We start from the raw sequence: 24,743 nt of genomic DNA on the forward strand, positions 1-24,743 counted from the left end.
ACCTTTTGAGGCAATGGTACCAATCTTTCCGTAGTAGTTTATTAGGGACATGCCAATAACAACAACATCGAATGAGAGTTGAATGAAACAAATGTTTTTAAAATATATATCAGATTTTTAAAATTTTAGCTATTTCTTACATATTGAGCTGGATATTCAATTGATAGTATAAATCTATAAAAATATTTCTTGTTTGGTGCACAAATAACGATTCTGAAGCATTTCATTCTAAGCGGGACACTTTTAGATCATAGCAGAATTGGCAGATCATTTAATGACTGAATTTCATATCAAGTCAAAAGTTAAAAAACTTGGTAGAAATGCTATTCACACACAATCAGGCCTGACATTTTGAATTTTTCCTGGGAGGGGGGGGGCAAAGGGTATATACTAAATGCAGATTATACCAAAAACCAAGTCCACTTACATGTAAACACATTAATTTTTTAAGGGGGGAGAGGACTGACTTCTTCTAATAAATGGGCCTACACACAATATCAATAATAATATCACTTATTTTAAACTTTGAACAAAAATGCCTGTTTAGAAGCCGTTTCCACCCCTAATTAATTTCTTATTTTGCTGCGTACAAAACCAAAGGTTGAAAATGTTTTTTTCCCAGTCCCAAATGCCTAAGTTATTGTTATATGTAATAAGTACTAATAGTTCTTTTGAATAAACGATCTTTCTAAAAACTGCCAAAGACATCCATCAATAAAAAGTATTGATTTCTTTTATAACTTCACTGTCATACAAATAAGTATAGTGAAGTAAAGATAAACTTTTGGCACAAAAGCAAAAATAAAGAAGAAATATTGTATTAACTAAGAAAATAGCAGAGCTAGTGAGATTTAGCTTTTTTAAGATTATTAGGCTTGAATTTAAAAAATGATTTGAATCAAAGTTTTCACTTTATTTTTGTCAGAAAAAATGTATAAGGATGAAATTTAAAGTTTGATGTTATAGAGCACCTGGGTGTTCCGCAGAACCCCAGGGTTCTACGAAGCTCTCTCAGGGGTTCCACGAGACTTGCAAGTTTTCAATTCTCATCTTTCAAATTTGTCACTTAAAAAATCGCTAAAAACGCTTTTCCAAAATTAAAAATAAATTTACTTTTACTTTCCTATACTAATCTGAGCTTTATTACCCATTATAGGAATAATTTTATTTGTCACCTGAAATTGTGTACCTTTAAGATTCAACTTCGAAATTTTTCCAAGATCAGTCATAAAGCACCTCTTTCACACTTTTAAACACTTCAATTTCGAAAAAAATCTGGAAGAAGCTACTGACCCCCTAATATCACCAAAGACAGTACCAATTTAAGTCAACATAACATACAGTGACGTCAAAGTCTCGGATTTATAAATAACTATAAAAATTGTCGTAAAATAAGAGACATTTTAGTTTTTAAGTTTTAAAAACTTTTTATTTGTAAATTTCAGTGAACTATTAACACTATTTTAGGTAAAACACATTAGTATTTCTTTTCCTCAATAGGAGTGTTTAGGTGTTTTATAATAATAAATAATAATTAACATTAGCAGTTAGCAATAATTACTATGGTCTATAATAAAGTCTTTAATTATCAATTTAACGACAAATAGTTAATGTGATAGTGTCTTTGAAATGAGAACCTGGGCTCCCTCTCAAACAGAACCTTGTCTACGCCACTGCAAACTATTGACAGAAAACTAAGGGTTTCATGAAAAAAGTGAGCATTTAAAAGGGTTCCACTGATCACAGAAATTAAGAAACACTGTTATAGAGAACTGCAAGCGAAATGTAATGCTTTTGTATTTACAGTAATAAAACTGTTGAATCTGATAACGCACAATACAAGCTTGTGGACAAAAGATGACATAATTCAATAACTTATGAAAATATGAATAGGAAATTAAAACTTCAAAAACCTTAATTTTAATGAGGGTAGTTTGTCAGGTTTATACCAGCTATTGACTAGAAAAAAGAAGAACAAGCAGCATTTAGTGTACAAGATGTTTGCAGTTTATAGGCTACACCACTGGCCTTTGAGTATTTCCAAGTCTTGAGCTTTATCAGATGAGTCATATTTTCTTCACGCATAAACCAAATTTATTGTTTCATTATCATTCTTACACATCATTATCACTCAAATATAATTTTTATAGTTTATTTTACATGCCATACTTAAATAAAACTAAGATAGAAACTTACACAAATATCGCCAGATATTGTTCCCTCATTTTTCAATTCATAAAAAATATTTTCCAAAGTTTCATTTTCAATATAAGGGTTTTCAAACAATGCCTGAAAATAAAAGCATGCAGTAAGAATTATTCAATGCTGCCAGAAAAAAACATTTAGTTCAAAGTGAACAACGAAACAGATAAAAGTAGATATCACAAATAAACATTTTATACCTTATGAATATTTCACCGGTTTGTATCAAAATAGTACGAAATTATTTTGTTCATAGATAATTCTATGTAAATTCAACCAGACATCAACTGTAACAGTAGCAAACAACGTACATAAAACATTTGCTTATTTGTGCTTTATCTACATTGTTTGCCACAGTAACAAAGGTATTGATTTTTTTCAGACCTCAACTGCTTGGATTTCAATGAAATTCTGTAAACTTTCTTCCAGGGTTCGTATTCAATTTCACAAATTAAATGAAGGAGTTTTGAAGGAGTAAAATGAGATTTTGAAGGAGTAATTTTGAGCTATCCTTATAAATTTTGTTACTTTTTTTTTCAAAAGATTTGAACCCCTTTCCCCTTCGTCACACTTTACTTTTCTCCTTCCCTTGTCACATGTCTTATTTTTCATAAGCATATTGTTACAATAACTGTGTGATGTCACTTTTTGGCACTCTTTCTTTCCCTTGTGACAATTTCATGAGCCCGTCTCCCCTCAAGGCATGACATCCCTTGTGGATGACTCTTTTTACAATGTCAAAACTGCAATTTACTAAACAATTGCTTTTTTAACAAAATCACTTAATATAGTACATTTACTAATGTATTTTTTAATACTTAAGTATTGAACAAACTGACTTTTGCTACTGAAATTGTGGCGGAGTTAAAAGCAATAATCATAATACTTGACAAAATAGCCAAGCACCATTTAAGCATGTTTTAATTCACTTATGAAGTCTTAGTCATATAATAATATTTTCACATTCAACTTTTATGACTTCTATAACCAATTTGTAGATCACATCTTTATGAAAAAAAAATAAAATTAATACATTAAAATCGCTTTTATACCTTCGCCCCTGAGACGAAGCCCTGAGTTGTTGATCGAAGTATTTTAAATTACTGTCATGGAGGACGATTATGTTGTCTTGGTCTAAAAAAGGAGTTAAAACCAAAATGAAGGAGTTTGAAGGGCCCTTCATAAAATTTTCCTAAATGAAAGAGTATTGGAGGAGTTTTGAAGGAGCGTATGAACCTTGTCTTCAAACTCTTCATTAGCCAACAGTTTTGTCTTCTCAAGACAATTGTACTCTGATTTTTCATGGTTTATACTGGGTGTCTACTGATCTGGCAATTAGAAATTCCAGCAAGATATTTTAAATACTTCAAATATTATATCTTTTTCTTTTCACAATTTCATGAAAAACTGGAAAAAAAAAAGTCACTTAGTAGTGCAATTTATCACTGTTTTCTTCCATTACAGTAACTTCTGGAAGAGTTAATGTACATTAAAGTTTAATAAGAGAGATTTTGGTCTAACTCTTTTAACTAAAAAATGAAGAAACAGATACGGATACATTCGTATACAATTATAGATTAACTGACCATCATTAAAAGTTTTAATTACAGTAAAAAGCCAACTATTAAAAAAATGCAGGAAATGCTGAATTCCCGATTCAAACTCTCCATATTGTTGACTGCAAATAAATTAGAACTCATTTTTAATAAAAGAGTGTCATAAGAAAGCAACAACAACAAAAAACATGTATTTTATTGATGCTAGTTCAGAATAAAAGCAACTGCTAACAGAAATTGAATATGTGAAAACAATTCTTTAAAAAAAAATTAGCATGATAACAATGGTTTATCTTACAGAAATATGAATACAGTTGAGTCCCGCGATTCGGTTAACGTGAAATAGCTGCAACGCAAGTTTTTTTATGAGTAACGAATTCTAGAGTTCACATAAATTTCTCGCCAGCAATACAAAAATTTTCGTTACTGGCACGAACCCTATTGAGCAAAATAAAACTAAAGGACTTTTCAAGGACCGCAGGAACCCCCAATACAAATTATATATGTAAGCAATTAAGCTTATTAACTCAACATGAACCAGAATACACAAAAATTCAATATTTTCAACTTTTAATGCTCTACCACAAGGAAATAGAATTAATCATAATAGTTACACATATCAGTTTAAAATATCTCCATTTAAAAAAATAAAACAACAATTACTGCTATTACTATGACTACAACAGCATTCCTCAACTTACCCTGAACCTGAAACTAGAAATAGTTTGGAATTTTTTTTTCCTAGCAAAGACTTTTTGTAGAGAAAAAAAAGCACTTGACCAGATATTAAAGAAATGTTACATAAGATACTGTCGGCCCCGCTTAAACAAATATCGTCGGTTCAAAGAGATAATACTCAATTAAGCGGGGTATTTGATAAAGCAGGGAAATTTTCTTTACCTTTCCAGATTGACAACATATTTCTTAAAATGTAATAATAATTAACTAACATCTTTTTGAAGGAAGTAATTAATGTTATTGATAACAAGTTTTTGAAATAAGCAAAGTAATCAACAAAATAGTATATTCATTAGGTTTACAAAGTATACACATGAAAATTATAAAAATAGTATTTTACAACTCTTAACAATACTTAAAAACTGTTGGCCTCAGTGGATGGAGGAAATCTGTTTCTGACAGGGCGGGATGGAGGAAACTGATTGAGACTGTCTTGGCCTACCCTAGGCTCTAGTGCCGAAAAAGAAGAATTTACAACTCAAGTATTAAAATTATTGTTTTTGCACTTTTCGTCATTACATTATTTTTTGAAGAAGGCTACAATAGTGGATTGCTTGCTGAAGGTCTTTTAAGAACACTTTTCTAACTTTTTTTTTACCTTTTTGCCTGCCAAGTTTTACATTTAATATTTATCAATTTGTTATCTTCTGCAATGTTTATATTTCTTAGTGTTATTTAATTTAATTATTGTCACGCTGCTTATTGCTTTTTGCAATAGCAATGACGAAAGAAATTTGACAGAATAATGGAACTGCTTTGATGGAGTGTGAATGTTGTTATTCTCGCCCGACGCATGTCAATGGTGGAAAATGTTATTTTATATTTTTACGTGAATAAGTGTTCTCACTTAATTTATTTTTAATTGATTCAAAGCTTTCCTAGCAAAAGTATCGGCAAAAGTTGACCAGTATTATTCAATTATCTGAGGTAATTATTCGATTAAGCAGGAATCTTTAACATTGAAACTATAGGGAAATATTCTGTTCCAGAAGGTTTTATTCATATAGGCGGGGTATTCGTTTATCTGTTACCCGATTAAGTGGGGCTGACGGTATTTACTATGATTAACTTACAAAAATGTTTAAGGTAAAGATAAGTAATTTTTGGAATTACAAAAGTATAATAACCTTTGAGAAAAGTCACAGGAAATCATAAAAAGTAATCACAGAATTAATTAGGAAATATTGTATAAATGTTATTTTTCAACAAGGATTATTATCTAAATGCGGACAGCAAGAATTTCTGAGGATAGGTCAAGTTTTCTGGCAGACTGAGGCTAAATCCCTGTACATCAGTATATTTAGCCCCTCAGTGCACATCAATAGCTGCATTCGCATGACACTCTTGTGTGCAACCTGCTTACCACTACATTCTGCTCTGAATATGCGGAATTTCAAACCTACTTGCCTCTTGGTATCATTTGGATTTTTTCTGAGTTCTACTCAGAACAAAATTTGAACTTGTTTACGGCATTGCTCAGAATTAACTGAAATTTTGTAGCTGTCTCAAAACATTGATTTTATACTCTCAATTTAAGCAACAAAATGTTTCCTAAAGTCATAAAAAATGTGGGATTGTGGCTTTTTTTATTTTTATTTTTGAAAGAAGAAGAGTGAAATGTTTTCTCCTATTAAATAATGTATTTTTTAGTTTGTTCCTTCTGCAACATTTTTCCTTAAAATATAACATAACTTAATTCAGATGCTACTGACTTTTGTCTGAATTACATAACAAAAATACAATGATTAATTTTAATTCTTTTGAGTAGTTCTTGATTTTTCCATAGAACATAATTCTGTTAATATCATTAGTTTTTAAAAATGGTTCCCCTTTCTGATAGCATAATTCAATTTGTTCAGCAAAAAAAAAAAAAAAAAAAAAAAAAAGAAAAAAAAAAAAAAAAAAAGAAAAATCAAGCGGAAATAGTAATTTTATTTTAAGTGCATAAATGTACTATAAATAAAAAACACTTTTAACAGATTTGAAAAATTTAAAAAAAAAAAATGTATAAACAAAAGATTAATGCAAAAAAAAGTTTTCACAAAAGGAACTAGTATGTTGTGGCCATCACGAAACTTTCTTCTATATTTTTCCTTTTTCTGATCCCTCCCCATGCTTGACGAGGAAGCAATATTCCTAACAAAAACAAAATTACACATGCAAAAACTTGACGACCATCTCAATGTCTGAATTATTGTAAAAGCAAAGCAAAGAGCGAAAATTGAAAGTTATATTAAAAGCCTTGCTTGAATTAATTACAAATATTTTATTTATTAACAAACATAAGATGGCAACAGTTAAAAATTTTAAATCATTGAGATAATATTTCCGATCATTTCCATACAATTAAAATCACGAGAAATATGCAGACGACAATCTATTACGATTTATCTTTCTTATTGTTGCATTAATAAAGCTATTTTTATTCGCAAAAAAAAAAAAAAAAAAAAAAAATCAACAGCTCTTGGAGCGATTGGAGTCAAAATTGAACCAAAGACTGTTTACGTATGGATTCAAATATATTCCAAATTTCAACCAGAACGTAGCATTATTCTTGAGATAGGGCACTCACAATGGAAAAAAAGAATGGGCGATTGCGCTACCCCCTTTTTAGCTGTTGACACCAAAATAAAAAATCAGCTCTTATACCTACTAAGGGCTACTTGTCAAAAATGTTTTGTTTGATTCCGTTCGTTATTTCTTGATATACAGCAGTCACAATTGACAACAAAAAACGTTCTATAACTCAATTCCCCTAGGAGGAATTTGCTCCAAAAAACAATGGGCACAAGTTCATAAAGGCACATATGTGTGCCAAATTTCGTTCAATTTCAAGCGGTAGTTTTTGCTGCAGAGTGGCCACAAAAAAACTGGTCACACACAGATGTGACACACATACACACAGACAGAGAGACATTTTCCAAAAATAGTCGAAAAGGACTCAGCACACCTCAAAACATCCGAATCCGTCAAAATTCGAATTCGAAAATTTGCATGAATCCAATACTTTCTTCTATATATTAGATATAGAAGAAAGTAAAAAGGTATCAAAAAGAATTTCACATCTGATATGAACAAATAAAATATTACCTGTATCAGAAAAGTAGATGATGATTTTAAATCTTCTAAACATATTGATTCATAATTCTCAATCCTCAGTGAATGAATTAATTCATCTAAATTTGCCACTAAAGTTTTGTTTTTCACATCTTGATAAATCTGAAAATATTAAAATATACTTAAATTTAAACTATAATTATGTAATCTGAGAAAGACTGAATTTTAAAATGGAGGACTGTTATTAAAAAATCCTTAACAGTAAAAGCTTGATTACCAGGAAATCAGGAGAAACACTGATTTGCAAATTAATTTTATGAGATCTACACCAATATTTCATGATACATCGCCCTAACATACTGTCAAACCACGGATTTTATGGAAAGGCAAACATATGGTTTACAGGCGGAAATGGACATATCTATTAGTTTTTAGGGATTTCAATGTTTGCAGATGTATGTTAGCGTTAGCCTCTCAAGGCTCATACACTTGTGGTTAAAAAAAAATTCCCCGACTTTTCCAGGATGTTTTTTAGAAAATTCCAGGTTACTCACTTCATTCAAAATTAAGTTTAAATAACAATATTTTCAAAGTAATTAAAATTGTTCAAAGTAGCAAAGCGTAAAAACTAAAACTTTGCCTCTTTGATTAAAAAATAAATAAATAAATCTTCAAATTTTTGTCTTTGTTCTCTCAAAATTTAAGTTTTTTTAACGTTTAGTTCAAAATTGTTTTCATTCGTTTACAGCTTGTTGAAAACAAAGTACTTTCAACTTATTTTAGCATTTATTCAATACCACGTGTCATCCATAATATTAGAGTTTTGCTATAATCGTTGGTTTGTAATATTTCTTTTTATTTTTTTATTAGTATATAACACAAAACATATTGAGCAAAATACAAAGCTATTTTTCAGTATAAATAAGATTAACTTGTTGCATCGATCGGCATATCATATAATGCATAATAAGAAAAATCAAACATCTGCCGATCATAGGCCAATGATCATCAGTTTTTCTTTCTTTCGCATATTAAAAGATGCTTACATTAAAATTAAAATTTTTCTTTTATAGAAAATAATTAATTTTTAAAAATTCATAATTTATTGTGCATTTTGTCTTTGTTTCATTAGTTTACATTGAGATAAACATTTAATTCTGTTTTTGGAAATTTAGTCTACTTCCATCTTGCAAGTGACCAAATATGGCAAACTAAGTGAAGCATTTAAGATATTAAGATTTTTGAATTTGCAGCATAAAAGTAGTTACAAATAATTAATAATCCTAAGACAAAATCGTCAGAGAATTTTCAGCACATAAGAGTCTAAATCAATGAGAATAAAACAAATGTTCTGAAGTTAAAATTTTGCATTTTTCCAGAAAATAATTACGAATTATCCACAAAAAAAAAGGCACATTTTGCTTTGTTTTCAATAGTTTGCATTTGCAAGAAACATCCAATGCCATTTTCAGAAACCTAGGCACTTAAAAGTCCTGCACTTCTATCTTAGGAATGACCAAATATGGCGGCTACGGCAAAAAAATTAAGAAATATTTTTTTCAAATAGTAGCATGAAAACAATTTAAAATTAATAAATCTTCATGAAACTACAATTCAGTTAAAAAGTTATTTAGCACATTTGCGCCCAAGGCAATGAAGATAAGACTTAAGTTTTAAAACTATAATTTTTCATTTCTCAAGAAAATTACATATTTCAAACTTAAAAAAAAAAAAAAAAAATGCAGCAAATTTTTGCGTTTCTTTTATTAGTCAGCAGTGAAAGAAAACATCCAATTCTGCTTCGTTTTTTGAAACTTAGGCACTTAAGCATCGTGTCTACTTCCATTTTTGACCAAAAATGGTGACTACGTTTCACATGTTGCTGAAAAGATTTTCCCATCAAAAACGGTTTTGATCTTCTAATCCTCAGGCTTGTGCTTCAGAAGCAGTAAATTGTTTTCTCCCCTGTTGAGTTTATGCATAATTCATGTTCACCCGAGGAATTTTTTTTCTTGAGAACTATTAAGGACAAAAAATGGCGACTGCACAAGTTTTTTTTTTTTTGCAGGGATGAGAGTGGTCAAAGAGCAAAAAGGAGGAAAGTTCAAAAAAAATTCGTAAAAGAGATAATAGCCCAGTCAATAAAGGTTTCGTGTCGCAACTAATTTAGGGAAAGCTGAATTTTTGCAGGATGTTAGCACATAAAGTATACACTAAAAAAACACAAAGTCCCGACCCCCACCCATCTTGCTTTTCTCCCCACCCCCTCCGAAACATTTCAAGAGCAGTACTATGATTATTCGTTTTTTGTGTTGCAACTAATTTAGGGAAAAATGAATTTTTTCAGGATGTTAGCACATAAAGTATACACTAAAAATACACAAAGTCCCGACCCCCCAACCCCCTTTGGTTGTCTCCCCACCCCCTCCAAAACATTGCAAGCACAGTACTATGATTATTTGCTTTTCATGTAGCAACTAAGATAAAGCTGATTCTTTGCAGGATGTTAGTACTTAAATTAAACACTAAGAAATACAAAGTCGTGACCCCCCCCTCTAGCTCCCCCCCAACCCCTCCGAAACATTGCAAGAGCACTATTATGATTATACTCTTACAGCTCAAAAATTAATCATGTTACTGAGGAGTTTCTTTTTCTATTTCACTCCTAACAGTATGAGAAACCAGTGGTGCCCAACCTATATTACAACTCAAAGAGTACTATTAATGACATTGTTCTAAATTTGGAGCCAAATATTTAGAAATTGGTTTATGAAAAACAGGTTGCATTTAACAAAAGAAGCATCAAGTAATGATAAGAAAAATTTGTTTGCAACTTTCCTTCCTTTTTCGTATTTTCCCATGTCATTTAGAAAAGAGTAAAACATTTTGAAATTTTATATGTGCTCCAGCCCGCGAGAACAATTTTAGTATGATCTGGGGCCCTTATGGGAAGGAAAAGATTGGGGACCACTGTTGTAAACAAATTATGTTACATACACTTTTTATGTAGATAACTAAGTTTCACCGTTTTACTAACTTAATTACATACAGAAAACTCACTACAAAAATAAGTTCAACAAACAACAGCTTTTTATCATTATGTCTTGGGAAGAAATGTTTGAGCAAAACTTATAGAAAATAATACAATGATGATCTGCAATAGTCATTTAGTTGAAATGGAGCATTAATGTAATTATGTTCACTTTAAGGTGTTACAACGAAAATGCAATGTTTTGTTACAAAAGTTTATAATTCGTTTGTGTCGCTGATAGTCTACAGAATAATGTTTGGTACAAAAATATTGTTACAGTGCATTCCACTAGTGTCCACAAATAGACGTGCAATCGACCCCAGCTTTACGACAGTTACAGTTTGTAACACACAATATATTACAATTGCAAGATTATTAACAGGAGAAGTGCATTTGGAGCAGAGGTCATTGTCATGGGCTTAGGTGTCAGTCAGTTGCTTGAAGTACTATATTGCCAACCCCATTCTTCTGCTGGAAGTTTAAAACTTAACCAAGTATTAATAAAATTTTATGTATAAGCAAGTAATAGCAAAAATGTCTCGTAAAGTCAAATTTTGATTTAGCAAAACTTTCACCAACTTCAGATGCCGCCAATTAACATCTTTTTAGCGTTTACCATTAGATTCAAACTTGGTTAGGTTTTAAACTTCCCCCAGAAGAGTCGGGTTGTCAATTTACTTCAAGCAACAGACTGCTTCCTAAGCTCATGGCGATTACCTCTGCTCTAAGTCAACTTCTCCAACTAATATCTTGCAATTGTAAAACATTATGAGTTACAAACTGTATCTGTCGTAAAGCTTCATTCGATTGCACGTCAGTGTGTCGACACTGTAGTGGAATGTACTGCAACAATATTTTTGGACCAAACCAACGAAATATTGGAAGATGACCCCTTATAAAAGACTAAAAAATAATAAAAAAAGTATTATTAAACATTAATAATATCCACTGCGAGGAAATAATCAGTTGAAACATACTACAGTGAAACCTGTGAAAGTTGACCTCTTGCGCTGCACTATATTAGTGCTCAACTTAAACAGGTGGTCAACTTATAAAGGATAATTCATATGATATAGGACTAATTCTGTACCTGAAATAAGCAGTCAACTTAGACAGGTGGTTAACTTACAAGTCTGGTCAACTTGTGTGTGTGTGACAGGTTTTACTGTATTCCTGATTTATTTAATGCAAGACTTAAATAGTTAGCCAAACATTGACATTATTTTGAAGACTACTATCGGCGACATAAACGAATTAAACTTTGGTGACAAAAAATTGTACAATGGTAGTAAAACTTAAAGTGAATGTCATTATATTGTTGCTCCAGTTCAACTAAATGACTGTCATTACATTATTACCCATAAATTTTGTCCAAACCTTCCTTCCCAAGACGTATAGATAAAAATCTATAATTTGCTGAAGTTACTTTTTGCAGTGAGTTTTCTCTATATGATTAAGATATTAAAATGGTGAAACTGAGCTATTAACATAAAAATTGTATGTAATATTATCTGTTTGTAAGAGTGGTCCCCAACATTTTCTTCCCGAGAGCCGCAGATACTAGTAAAATCGTTCTCGAGGGCTAGAGCACATATAAAATTTCAAAATATTTTACTCTTTTCTAAATGAAATGGAAAAATACGGATAAGGAAAAAAAATTTCAAATCAATAATTGTTGTTATCATTTCTTGATGCTTATTTTGTTAAATACAACCTGTTTTTCAGAAACCTATTTCTATATATTTGGCTCCTAATTTGTAACATTGTCATTAATCTCACTCTTCGAGTCGTAACGTTTTAAAAAAACGGGCCACACGGATCAGCTTTGCGGGCTGGATGCGTCCCGCGTGCCGTAGGTTAGGCACCACTGGTTTATAATATTGTCAGGAATGAAATAAAAAAAAGAACTCCCCGGTAACATCATTAATTTTTAAGTTGTAAGTGTATAATCATAGTACTGCTCTTGCAATGTTTCGGAAGGGTTGGGGGGGGGGGGGGGAACTAGAGGTGGAAGCAAGAGCGGGTCGGGACTTTGAGTTTTTAGTGTATAGTTTAAGTACTAACATCCTGCCAAAAAAACAGCTTTCCCCTTATTTTTTGTGACTCGAAAAGCGTATAATCATAGTACTGCTCTTGCAGTGTTTCGGAAGGGGTGGGGGAGGAAGCAAGAGGGGGGGGGGGGTCAGACTTAGTGCTTAAAGTATACACTAAAAAAAACATCCTGCAAAAAAAGCTTTCCCCTTCTTTGTTGCGACATGAAAAGCGTATAATCATAGTATTGCTCTTGCAATGTTTCGGAGGGGGTGGGGAGGAAAGCAAGAGGGGGTGGGGGTCGGGACTTAGTGCTTTTTTAGTGTATACTTGGTGTGCTAACATCCTGCAAAAATTCAGCTTTCCCTAAATTAGTTGCGACAAAGCCTATTTTTTTACCTTCATTGACTGGGCTATAATATCCAAAAAAATATTGTGAAAGGGATGATATCCGAAACCATATCAAAATAGAACCTGGAAGCCATGATATTCAAAAATTCAACAAAAATTGGCTAACTTACCAGTTTTAAAGGTAATACGTATTTAGTTAAGTATAAGTAATAATTTTGTACACTTTGATGCATTGTACCATTTCTTGCAAGAGTGTTTATTCCTAAATAAATTTACATTTTGAAAAAGAGGCACCAAATTCTAACCCCTGAGTCATTGAACAAAGGGTTGGGGGGTGAGAACATAAATTTTAAAATTAGGGTTTGTTTGTAAAGTAAAAATTTACAACAGAGTGAAAAATCTAAAATTTCTTTATGTGGTAGAACATACTTTTCATAATAAGAATTGAAAATAAATAAATATATTTGTATATAAACGATTGGTTATCTTTTCCCTTACATTGGAACCCAAAATTTGTTTTAAAAAACTTCCTAATACGATTTCGGAATCAAAAGAACAACTTGCAGCTGCCTCATTTAATCATAAAATCTCAAAATTTTAATATGCTGTAAAGTTTAAACCATTTGAGATTTACCCTAAATATTTTTTACATTTTCATAAATACACAAAAAAGTAACCATGCCAAATTTCAATAAATTCGAGACTGATGCTGCTAAGCCACGTTTTTTGATTGACTTTGCATTTTTTCTAAAATAAATTAAAGAAATAAAAATATTATTGAAATTATGAATAAAATAAGCAGATATAAGGTAGCATATAGTAAAAAACTACCCAACATAAAAATAATCGAAATACTTGCAGAATGCAAAAAGATTGAAATCTCAAACGAGGCAAGCAACTTTCGGCGCAACATGTGTTTGACATCATTGGCATGATTCCAAAACATACGTCTTTGGCAGATATCGCAGAGGATGAAGATTCGAGGGGAAAAAATGAAATGAAAAAGAAAGGCCTGAACATTTTAAAAAATCGTATTTTCCAGAGTTTTGAGAAAAATAAGGCTTGAAAGAGGGGGGGGGGGGGAAGGGAGGAAAGGTTTTAAAAGCCAACAGAAAAAGTCAGAATTCCGGCAAAAGTCGGAAAAATCTCATCTCTGTTTTTGGGTCGCCACTTTTTAATTGCTAGTGTAATTTTGCCTCAAAATTAAAAAAAAATTTCAGGAAACATCGATGAAAACAAACATTAGATCTCATGGTACAAAATTCTCTGGGAAAAAATTGGAAAAAAAGGCCAAAATTGTAAAATTCCCTGACAATTCCAGGTTTTCTCAGAGCGTATGAACCCTGCCTCTAAATTAAACAGTCTCATTCAAATGAGAGGAATATATGCATCAAATTTTTACTTTTCCCCCTCATTCAGACAGACTCGTCTTAATTAGATGCTAATTCCATACAATCTGAGGTTGGACAGTAAGACAGTGAGAAATTTATTCACTACACATTTTTATTTTTGCTTGAAGGAATGTTAAAGATTTGGTGAGTTAAGTGGCCAAGCAAGAACTGTAATTGATATGCAATATGCTTTTAGCCATGGCAATTTCAGACTTATGACACACACTACCATTAAATGGAACAGTATATTCTCAGTGGGGAAGATAACTGTAACAGGTGCAACCATGCCTTAATCCAGTAATTCAGTGTCACTCCTCAAAAAAATACTTTCAGCACTGCAAATGAACATAATCTATGTGGATTTGTGAAAAACTCCCATTTCACTTTCAGTTTAAAAAGAATTCAATTGGTGTCTGTTAGAATCTAAGCATGCAACACTATTATGCCAATCTTGTTCTAAATACAGCGTTAGTAATCAACACCAACATATTGGCTGCCCAAGCTGTTTTTTTTCTTTGGCCTCGGTTAGTTTATAACTTAAACAAATCTAACTGCTTTATTTAATAGATGCACCAACAAAAACATAACTAAAAACCAGAAAATAATGAATGAACATAAAAATAATTAAAGCATAAAAACATAAAAATAATTTTGTAATGAGAAGTCAATGTGTTAAAAAATAATAAGATAAACAACAATGACTTTAAAACTGAACTTCATCTGAAAAGTATTTTTAAAACAATGACAGAAAACAAAAGAATTTAGCATTAGCAATGTCAAAATACATACTTGTTCACAAAGCTTAGCTGATTTGAATGCATTTGTAATGTCTTCTTTACTCCATGAAGGATAATAATATGCTGTAGACAATGTGTTACAATAAAAATGCTTGATATATTTTAAAATTTCTGAAGTATCCATAAAACGCACCCAAACTTTAAAGAGAACCTTTAAGATACAAAATTTAAGTATTATTACAAACTGTTTAAAACAATTACACACAATTTATTAATTTTGAATTCAATATTGCAGATAACACTGGATTTTAAGAGCATCTAATTTATGAACGGCTTACCATGCCTAAAACCCCTTTTATTGAAACAATGATAATATACATAACAAAATCTTAATTTTATGAATATTTTTCAGGGTCCTTAATTCTTAAAATCAAGCATAAACTATTCATATAACACAAAATTTCAACATATAACTGAAGAAATGTTGAAACTAAGAAAGCATAAGGCATGATATATTTTAAATAATTTATCATTACAAAATAAAATTATTTTAGAAAATCAGGGAAAATATTTAAATTAATTTCATGAAATACAAAGAAAAAAAAAAGACCACAAAAAAGAAAATCAAAAACAGATTGTATAAACATACGTTAAAATTCAAAATATACATACTTTTTTAATTGTAAGTATCAAAAAGTTCTTTCCATATTCACAAATCTATACTTATGAGGTTAATGATACAATATGACAGAATCAAATCATAATTTTTAAAGACTCCAAACAAATGTTTCCAACCAAACAACTCCAAACTAATGAGTGGTTTTTCTGATAGATTTGGACATGATAGCATTTTGTACAAGGCTTACTTGAGATCATTTCATTATCAGGGATGTGCTAGCTGAAACCCACTTTTGGAACAATCTCAGGCACAGGAAAATAGAGACTTTGGAGCAGCTTGGCTCAGGAAAATAGTGAATTTGGAGCAGTTTGGCTCCCCAAGAAGTTTGTTTTGTAGAAAATTGGAGCACGAAAATAGTGTAATTGGTGCGGCAAAAAGTATGTTCTCATACACATTATATACAGGGTGTTCCGTTTTAACCTGCAAGACCTTTATTTTCGCATCCGTTAGTCATAGATGTATACTTCCAATTGCAAAAATGTTCGAAATCGGATGCAGAGTTAAGATATTGAGAGTTTGAAGTAAAAATTAAAATGAGTCAAAAAATACAAAATTTAATTTTTTATACGGGCCCCAGGTCCCCTAACTTATATTTAAGGAAATAACCTCCATTGAAAAATAATTCCAACACAAAAAGTTTGAGATTAGTACATTCAAGTTTTTGAAAAGCGGATGCAATCAGATTTTGAAATACGTAAAAAATCGGGACTAAGTCGAAAAAATCGTTTAAACAAGCTCCAAATGCATAAACTTGATGATAATTTGCAAAAACTGCCAAATATGCTGAAGGAACTGCAAAATTAAATGCAAAATTGCACTTTTGGCATAAGTTTGTAGGATTTTGGCTCAGAAAAGCCATTTAGTAGTCTTTTGGAGCAGTTTGGTGCAGGATCGGTGATTGGCGCAGCTGGCACATCCCTGCATTATCTTGATAAAATTTGACAAAATTCAGAGTTCAGACAGATTATTGCAACTACATTTCACAATGTTCACTTTCTTGGCTCTATCTCATCTAAGTCTTTTTTTTTTACTTCAGCATGTATTGAACCATTTAAGCCAAATAAGCTTTATTCGTGTAAAAAAAATTTCCATGACTTTTTGTCAGTAATGTATGAAATCTTGTCAAACATAAATGGAACTGTAAGTAAACAACCAAACTTTGCAACCTGCATCTGCTAACTAGTTTTTTGATAAGATAAACAGTAATTCATTGGGGTTGATGAGAAGATTTCATTCCAGTTACTGAAAGTTTTCAGTGCTCTTTTTGGATTTGATAAAAATATTGTCCATTCTATCTGAAAAACTCGTTTCTGTGAAAAATAAATGTCCCAATTGAAAAAATTATTGATATATGCAACCTGATCACTTTGCTGAAGATACAATAAACAAAGAGTACCAAGAAACAAAAACTTTTAATTTTTCTACGTATAACATTTGCTTTTCAAATTATGGATGTAAAAAGTTACAATTCATTCAAATGCATTTAGCAAATTGCTAAAATAGAATAATTTTAAAAAAGCTTTCAAAGTTGTCCACTTTTTCTCAAAATATTGATAAATCTTTCATACCTACACTGTGCGTGAGAATCCTCAAAAACACTTCTGTGTTGAAATCCAAACCTCAAGACAAGAGATTTTCTGATTTTGGTTGCCCTTGTAGGTTCTCAACAAATTTTTTACTACCATCCTCATCTTCATTTCATGTCTTTCCATCAATTTCTTTGATGGAACAAGTTACAGCTTCATGGTCACTTGGGTGTTCTCATCTTTAGACATTCTACAATGTCGTTTTCAGTCATGTCATAAAAACAATTAGCTTTATTAAGTTTCAGAACATCTATACCTTCCACCAGTGTGGCAAAACCACAATGCAAGAAAATTGCTTTTTCCCATACATGATCTTATGGCATTGTCAAAAAGTGGAAAGAAAATCATCTTCTTTGTTTATGAGTGTTTCAGTTATGGTTATGAGTGACTCAGATTTCCTGTACTTCCTACACTTCCCAAAACTGTAGTACATATTTCTCCATGATTGTATACTTTCATCACATGAATTATTCCTTAATCACTTTGTAGGATGAATGTTGCAGTGTTGGCACATAGGAAAATTATTTTGACAAACTTATTTATGTGATAGGTCAAAGACAAGAAAATGCTGTATGTTTTTTTTTTTTTTTGGTTAAACATAAGTTAGATCCATTTCATTCAGCAGCACTTGTAAAACAGTTATAAACCAACTTTTAATAAAATATTGTTTAAAAATAATATCAGTTTTTTAGCAACCAATTATTTGTCAGAAATGGCTTCCTCATGGTTTAATTTTACCACAAGTTGATTTAATTATCGAGTCACTATAAATCAAACTTTTAATTTAAAAAAAAAATGTAAACAAATTTAAAAATTAGTTGAAAAGAAAAAAAAAAAGATTATTGTGCAGGTTGTAGAAAGATTGTGCAAAAAAAAAAAAAAAAAAAAAAAAAAAAACCATAAGCATACTTTTGCTTGAGTATAGAAAGGTGGATATACATTACTTTACAGCACTTCTAATATTGAGTAGCAGTCTTTTAACATATGCTATTGGTTTTTTATATTTCTCATTATTTTCCAAACAGTCGACAGTACGAAGTATGCTGAGCTAAAATACAAAGTTATTTTCCACAAGTGTGGGTTTTTTGTTAAATACCCGTATTTCTCTACGTAACTCTAAGAAAATTTAATAGTGGAGTCTAGGTAATCCAAGTTAATCAGATCAGACATCAACTCAGATTACTGAAAACTTGAACGATACCGACTACACAATAAAATGGAGGAGAAAAATTCAGTTTTAAATGCATCTAAAAAAATTGGGACATTAAATAATAATAGCAAGCACAAATATTCTTAAATAAAGATTAGTTTAAAAAATGTATTGTAAATATCACTGTTTTGATGCAAAATGGACTAGCTCAAAACAGAATGGTAGAACGTCTCTCTACCTCTAAAGAACAAGGCTTGGATTAGTGGAACTCAACTTTAACTATAAAAACAGAATTTAGCAAATTAGAAGATTGAAAATTTAGGAATGCCACAATTAGCATAAAAGTTACAACATGAACTTCTTCAATACTACTTTACTCCAGTAATATTTTCGAGCCAGGGGAATTTTCTTTCGTAGAATTTGTTTATCGGTATCAATTGCAGTAACTTGGGGAAAAACTGACCCATATTCTACAATCCTGAAAAGAGCTACATGCACACAAAAAAGCGCTGCTACAGAATTAGAAAGACAGGTGCATAGTCAATAGTGGACTCGGAAAACAGTTGCTCCCCGTTCATGTTATTCAGGGTTCATACTCTATTTGGATGAAAAAATTCCATGACTTTTCCAGGACTTTTTCATGACTTCATGAAAATTTTCATGACCTTATGAAGAGAATAGTACTATTTAATATCAAACTTGCCTTTTTTTTTTTTTTTTTTTGGAAATGAGCATTAGCAAAACTTGCTATGTGAATGCTACTACCTGATTGAAAAAATATGAGGGTACACCTAAAAAACTGAATAATTCTTACCCGTTTTCATCACATAAGTTTAAGTTAAGTAAAACTACAGTGAATGATGCTTAAATGTCGACTATTTTTTTTATAAACAGGCAGAATGATAATGATTGGGAAAAGTTGAATGAAACACAACTAAGTTTCAATAAATTTGCTTCAAAAGTTGTTTTTAGTGTCAACTTGACAATTTTTTGGTTCTTTAAAATAAAGCCACATTCAAGTAAATTCATGTTTCTAAACCAGATATTTATTTTAAAAAAATAAAAATAAAAACATTTCATAATAAATAAATCTTTTGATTTAAATGTACTTGTTTACTTATTTGTACATTTTCAAATGCATATAAATTAATAGGTTCAGAAATTCCAGAACATGTTTGAATAATGACAATGAATGTTCTAGTGGGTTGCATGGATTAGTTTTGCCAGCTGTATATTGGGTACTACTGTTTTTGAGCATTAGAATTCCCTTATTTCTGTATTTTATCGCCTGAGTAAATACAGAAATAGGGGAATGAGTAAAGATTATCCAAAACCTTCAACAAATTGAGATAAACTCTGATAAATTTTAAAATAAAGATTTAGGAGTGATGGAAACGAACTTGGATGCAATGTTTTTTGAGATCGTTCAATTTTCCAGTTTAAATAGCTTTCATGGTGCAATACTAAATCACTCAAGATTTCTAATGCTTTTTTTAGCTACTGTTACTTTTTCTCAGAACATTTTTCCATGACTGAAAATAAATTTCCATGACTTAGACTGAAAATTTCAATTTTTCATGACTTTTCCAGGTCTGAAATTTGCTTATTTTTTTCCCATGACTTTCCAGGATTTCCATAACCCGTACGAACCCTGGTTATTGAACGGGGAGCAATGTTATTGAACATGTTATTGAACGGGGAGCAACTCGACGGTGACGGGGAGTGACCTAGACTGAATTTTTGTCATTCATTTTTGAAACTTAAACAGGAAAAAACAATCAACAACAACACGCTGACTTGTACTGAATTGATGAAAATATTTAGTACAAGTCAGTGGCACACACAAGGAGAGGGTCCAGGGGATCTGCACCTCTCCCATCACCCTTGAGTTTTTCGATTGACTGTAATCTATGTATGTAGTAAGTAAAATAATTCTAAACAAATGTTTTTTGGGGATTAAAACTTTTGTTGAGGTTGTTTTGGAATCCAAAACAGCTTTAAATAGAGCCCTGATTTATTAATACAGTATTTCTCTTTGCTATAATATAAAACTTAAACAAAACAATACAATGTTATATTACAATTGATTTCACAAGTTCAAAATTATTCACATAAACATTTGAAGTTTCTTTTGATAAAAACACACAATGTTTAGAAAAAATAAAGAAATTTTTCTGCTACATAAACAGACATGATTGTAACAAGAATAACAAAGCTTTATTCTTTAATGTACATAATTTGAATTATTGCAATGATCGATAAAAAGGGTAAAAAATACAAGGATGTTATAAAAATATGTACAGATTAATGCTTTCACAACCTGAGTCAAAACATGAGCTCAACAAAGCTTTCAAAATTTTCAACATTGCCAAAACAATCCGAAGATAAAAAGTACGTAATGATTTCAAATAACAGAAAAATAAATTGAGCCTTTTTCAAAACACATCTGTAGTGACTATTATTTTTCTATGAATTCTGGACACAGGACTCATTTCCTAAGTAAAAAAAAGAAAAAAAAATCAAATACATTTTTTACTCAATAGTTAACAATAAAACAGATTTTTAAAGACTAAAACTTTCACTTATTTGCACAAAATTTTCTTCTAAAATGATAAGACACAAAATTGATGTTAATCAATGTAAAATGCTAGGGATTAAAAACCTTCATTTCTTACACACTTTTAGCTTCTGTTATCGCATTTTCACACATGACTGATTACTTATTTACTAAGCAGTAGATAGTACAAAATATTACTGAGCAAAAATATAACTTATTCAAATACATTTGCTAAATGAACCAGTCCAAAACTAAACAAAAGAACAGAAGTTCCTTCCCCTTTTAAACTGACTTCAAAAAGGAGGCAGTTATCAGTTCATACCGTATGAATGTTTTTTTTTTTGTTTGTCCACTCACAGCGTCTCACCTAGTGAACCGATTTTGATGATTCTTTTTTCAATGGATAGGAGATGGCTCAGTGGTTGGAAGTAGCGCGCTACAAGTAGCGACGCTACTGTAGTAGCTACATTTTTTAGTAGTTTGTAGTGTAGCGCACTACTTTTAAAAAAAAGTAGAGTAACAAGTAGTTCGCTACAAAAAAAAGTAGTTTGTAGCGATTTCTAAAAACTACTTTTGAATAAAGTTTCAAAAAAAAAAAAACTTTTTTCAAACGAATGTGACTAGTGCAAGTCTTACACGAGTAAAACTTGCACCAATCAGATTCGTAAGACTGAAAAATACGAGTTGACCTCTGACATATTATTTTGACACCATACGTACTATCTGTTTGACGCCATTAGTTTGTTTGGCATAGACAGGGTTCATACCCTTTAGGCAGAAAAAAATTCAAGCACTTTTCAAGTACTTTTCAAGGTAAAAAATTTTGTTTTCAAGGCAATATCATAAATTTGTACTAAAAATATTGTATGCAGATTTCATTTACTACAAACACATAGAAATAAGGCAATAATACAAAAAAGTATAGGAAAACAAAATTGCTTTTTCTACAACGAGAGACGCTTTGATGAAAGATCTACTGCGTTGAAAGTTTTTCTCAAAATGCTTGAAAAGTTTGGTTATAAAGAGAAGCAGATACCAAGAGGTTTAATTTTGAGGTTTTTCAAAGGTTGCAGCAGTCAGAGGTTTGTATATTTTCTAGAATCAGCAAATTAATACTTAAAAAAAAAAAAACCTTTCATAAGTGCTTTTAACTTTTATGGGAAGAAACTAAAATACCCAAGTTCAATGGCATTGCCAGAGAGGAGTTTTTGAAGTCACTCCCCCCCCCCCCCCCCGGTTTCAACATTTATTTCCAATATCTATACAGTTGTTTATTACAATATAAGGGCGGTTAGGACAAGAACACTACCCAGAAAGTTATTTCAGTTTGCACTATTAAGTTCTAAAAATATTAGGTTTGCAAATCATTTATAAGTATGCAAATCAATTATTCGTATGTATTTATTAGCTGTTCAGCCAATAAGGCATTTCAACTGTCCTCGAGTAAATTTAAAAATTAGGAAGTAAGAAAAGTTTATGAAAGTCCATAGCCCAGTCTCTACACCTCAAAATATACAAAAGCAGCTTAAGCAGTGATAAATACTCTGAATGCAAACTTGAGCCTATTCAGCTTTCATTGATTAACTTGCAATAGACAATAAATGTGCAAGTTCAGATTTACAGAGCCATATTTCGAAATCGAAAAGATTCACAAGAAATTGACATATATTATGACAAAAGTAGTTTTATTTTGGGAAAAAATGGGTTATTGTTGAAATTAGAATTTAAATTTAGAAAGGCAACAATATTCAGATGTAATTGTGATTTGGGAGTTCATAAAAAATTATCTGAAAGTTTCAAAGAGCAAAATGGGGCGAGGGGGGGGGGGGAATAATTTTTAAAACTAAGACCCCTATTACTTGACTATACATATGTACAACAATAACTTTTGCTATGCATACAATTCATAAAATAGTTTATTAAGTCAAAATATTCTGCATAGAAATACCATGCCCAGTGCCTGTTGATAACCAGCAACAGGCACTGGGCCTAGCTAGGCTGGTACTGGTCAATTTATTAGATCGAAATGAAGATGAATGACCCTCCTTAAGCTATCTACCCCTTTGCTGATTAAAGCCTCTTTCAGTAAGCTCCAAGTACCCACAACCTTAATAAAGTAGTAATTTTGAACATTTGAGGAAAAGGGGAAAATTGGAGATATAGGGAGGTAAAAGCATAAAAACGAACACTACTGGATTTCAAGTGAATAATCATAACACAACCACCCCTGTTATACACCTTATTTATTTTAGCAGACATAAAAAATGATGTACTTATAAATAAAATTATATAAATCAACTTTATATTTAAAATACAAACTTTAAGTTAATTTGTTAGGTGCTCAACTGCTGAAATTTAAATTTTTTTTAAAGAATCTGTTATGACCAAAAACTAGGTACAGATAATCATTCATAATTGCAAAAATAAATAAGCAAATAATTAAACAATACCAAGGTAATTAATTCTTTAACTCTTTAGTTATTAAAATAAAAAATAAAATAAGCTAATCTGATGTAGCAGTGTCAAAATAACTACTAATTGCCAAAAATATAAAAATATTTACAAAATGCAAAAGGATTGAAATCTCAAACAAAGGAAGCAAATTTTCGCGAATTAAGTTTAATGTTGTCATGTTTCCTATAAAATAAACTTATATTTTACTGAAATTAAACATAAAATATGCTAATCTACGGTAGCAAACATGAAAATAACATCCGATTAGTGAATATATTTAAATATTTGCAAGATGCAAAAAGATTGAAATTTCAAACACGAGAAGCAATTTTTCGCAAAGTCTGAGTTCGTTCGACGTGGCATGTTTCCCATGAAATAAATTTATTTGTTTTTTATTAAAATTAAACAAAACATATACTAATCTAAGGTAGCATATGCGAAACTAACATTTGATTAGCCAAAATATTTAAATGTTTGCAGGATGCAAAAAGATTGAAATTTCAAACACAAGAGCAATTTTCCGCGAAACCCGAGTAAGTTCAATGTTGTCATGTTTTCCAAATTAATTTCTTTGTTAATTAATGAAATTAAACAAAAAATAAACTAATCTAAGGTACCATATGTCAAAATATCTTTCGGTTGTAAAAAACATCAAAATATTTACAAGATGCAAAAGGATTGAAATCCCAAACACGGAAACATTTTTTCGCGATGGTGCATACTGAACACATGTTCAGAAAATTGCATTGGTGAAATACTTTTTTAAAACTTCTAAGCACAATTCGTTGATTTTTGAGAGAATTTAAGCACTAAGAAACTTTTTCAAGGTTTTCAAGCACTTGAAAATGAACTTTTTTTTTTCAAGCACTTTTCAAGGTTTTTCAAGGGCGTACGAACCCTGATAGAAACTTTCACATTTTTCCAATATTCGCCGTGAATAGAGCATGACTTTAGAAAGAAAGAAACGATTTTTTTCCGTTTCATGCAAACTTTGCCCGTAAGCAAAAAGCTTTCGGTATCAATGCCAAATTCACATGCAATCGAATCTCAACTTACACGAGGGATGCGTTTCAAAACTGATATTTCGCGTTTTGGAAAAGATGAACATACCAATTATTTTAGACTCTTGATAACACCTCTCAAACTGTTTTAGCCCATTTCTTAACTTCACATTACCAAATTTAAACATTGAGAACTGAAATGTTACTGTGCTTAAAAAAAAG

At 31.0% G+C, this 24,743-nt stretch overlaps 1 protein-coding gene across 3 annotated transcripts in view; it reads right to left on the minus strand.

Annotated features, from left to right (window-relative positions):
* The window catches only part of LOC129222817 (uncharacterized), a 47,609-nt gene that overhangs the window by 11,138 nt on the left and 11,728 nt on the right, over positions 1–24,743 (minus strand). For 2 of the 3 annotated variants that reach the window (XM_054857387.1, XM_054857371.1), the window contains exons 2-4: positions 15,147–15,305; positions 7,587–7,715; positions 2,197–2,289 (exon numbers count right to left, since the gene is read on the minus strand). In XM_054857387.1, coding sequence (XP_054713362.1) covers positions 2,197–2,289; positions 7,587–7,715; positions 15,147–15,278 — 354 coding nt within the window. In that variant the 5' untranslated portion in view covers positions 15,279–15,305. Of the gene's footprint in view, positions 1–2,196; positions 2,290–7,586; positions 7,716–15,146; positions 15,365–24,743 lie in introns of those variants that run through there. The other variant, XM_054857380.1, reaches the window with a different exon arrangement.

This window comes from Uloborus diversus, chromosome 1 (assembly GCF_026930045.1).
Source record: "Uloborus diversus isolate 005 chromosome 1, Udiv.v.3.1, whole genome shotgun sequence".
Lineage (NCBI taxonomy): Eukaryota > Metazoa > Arthropoda > Arachnida > Araneae > Uloboridae > Uloborus > Uloborus diversus.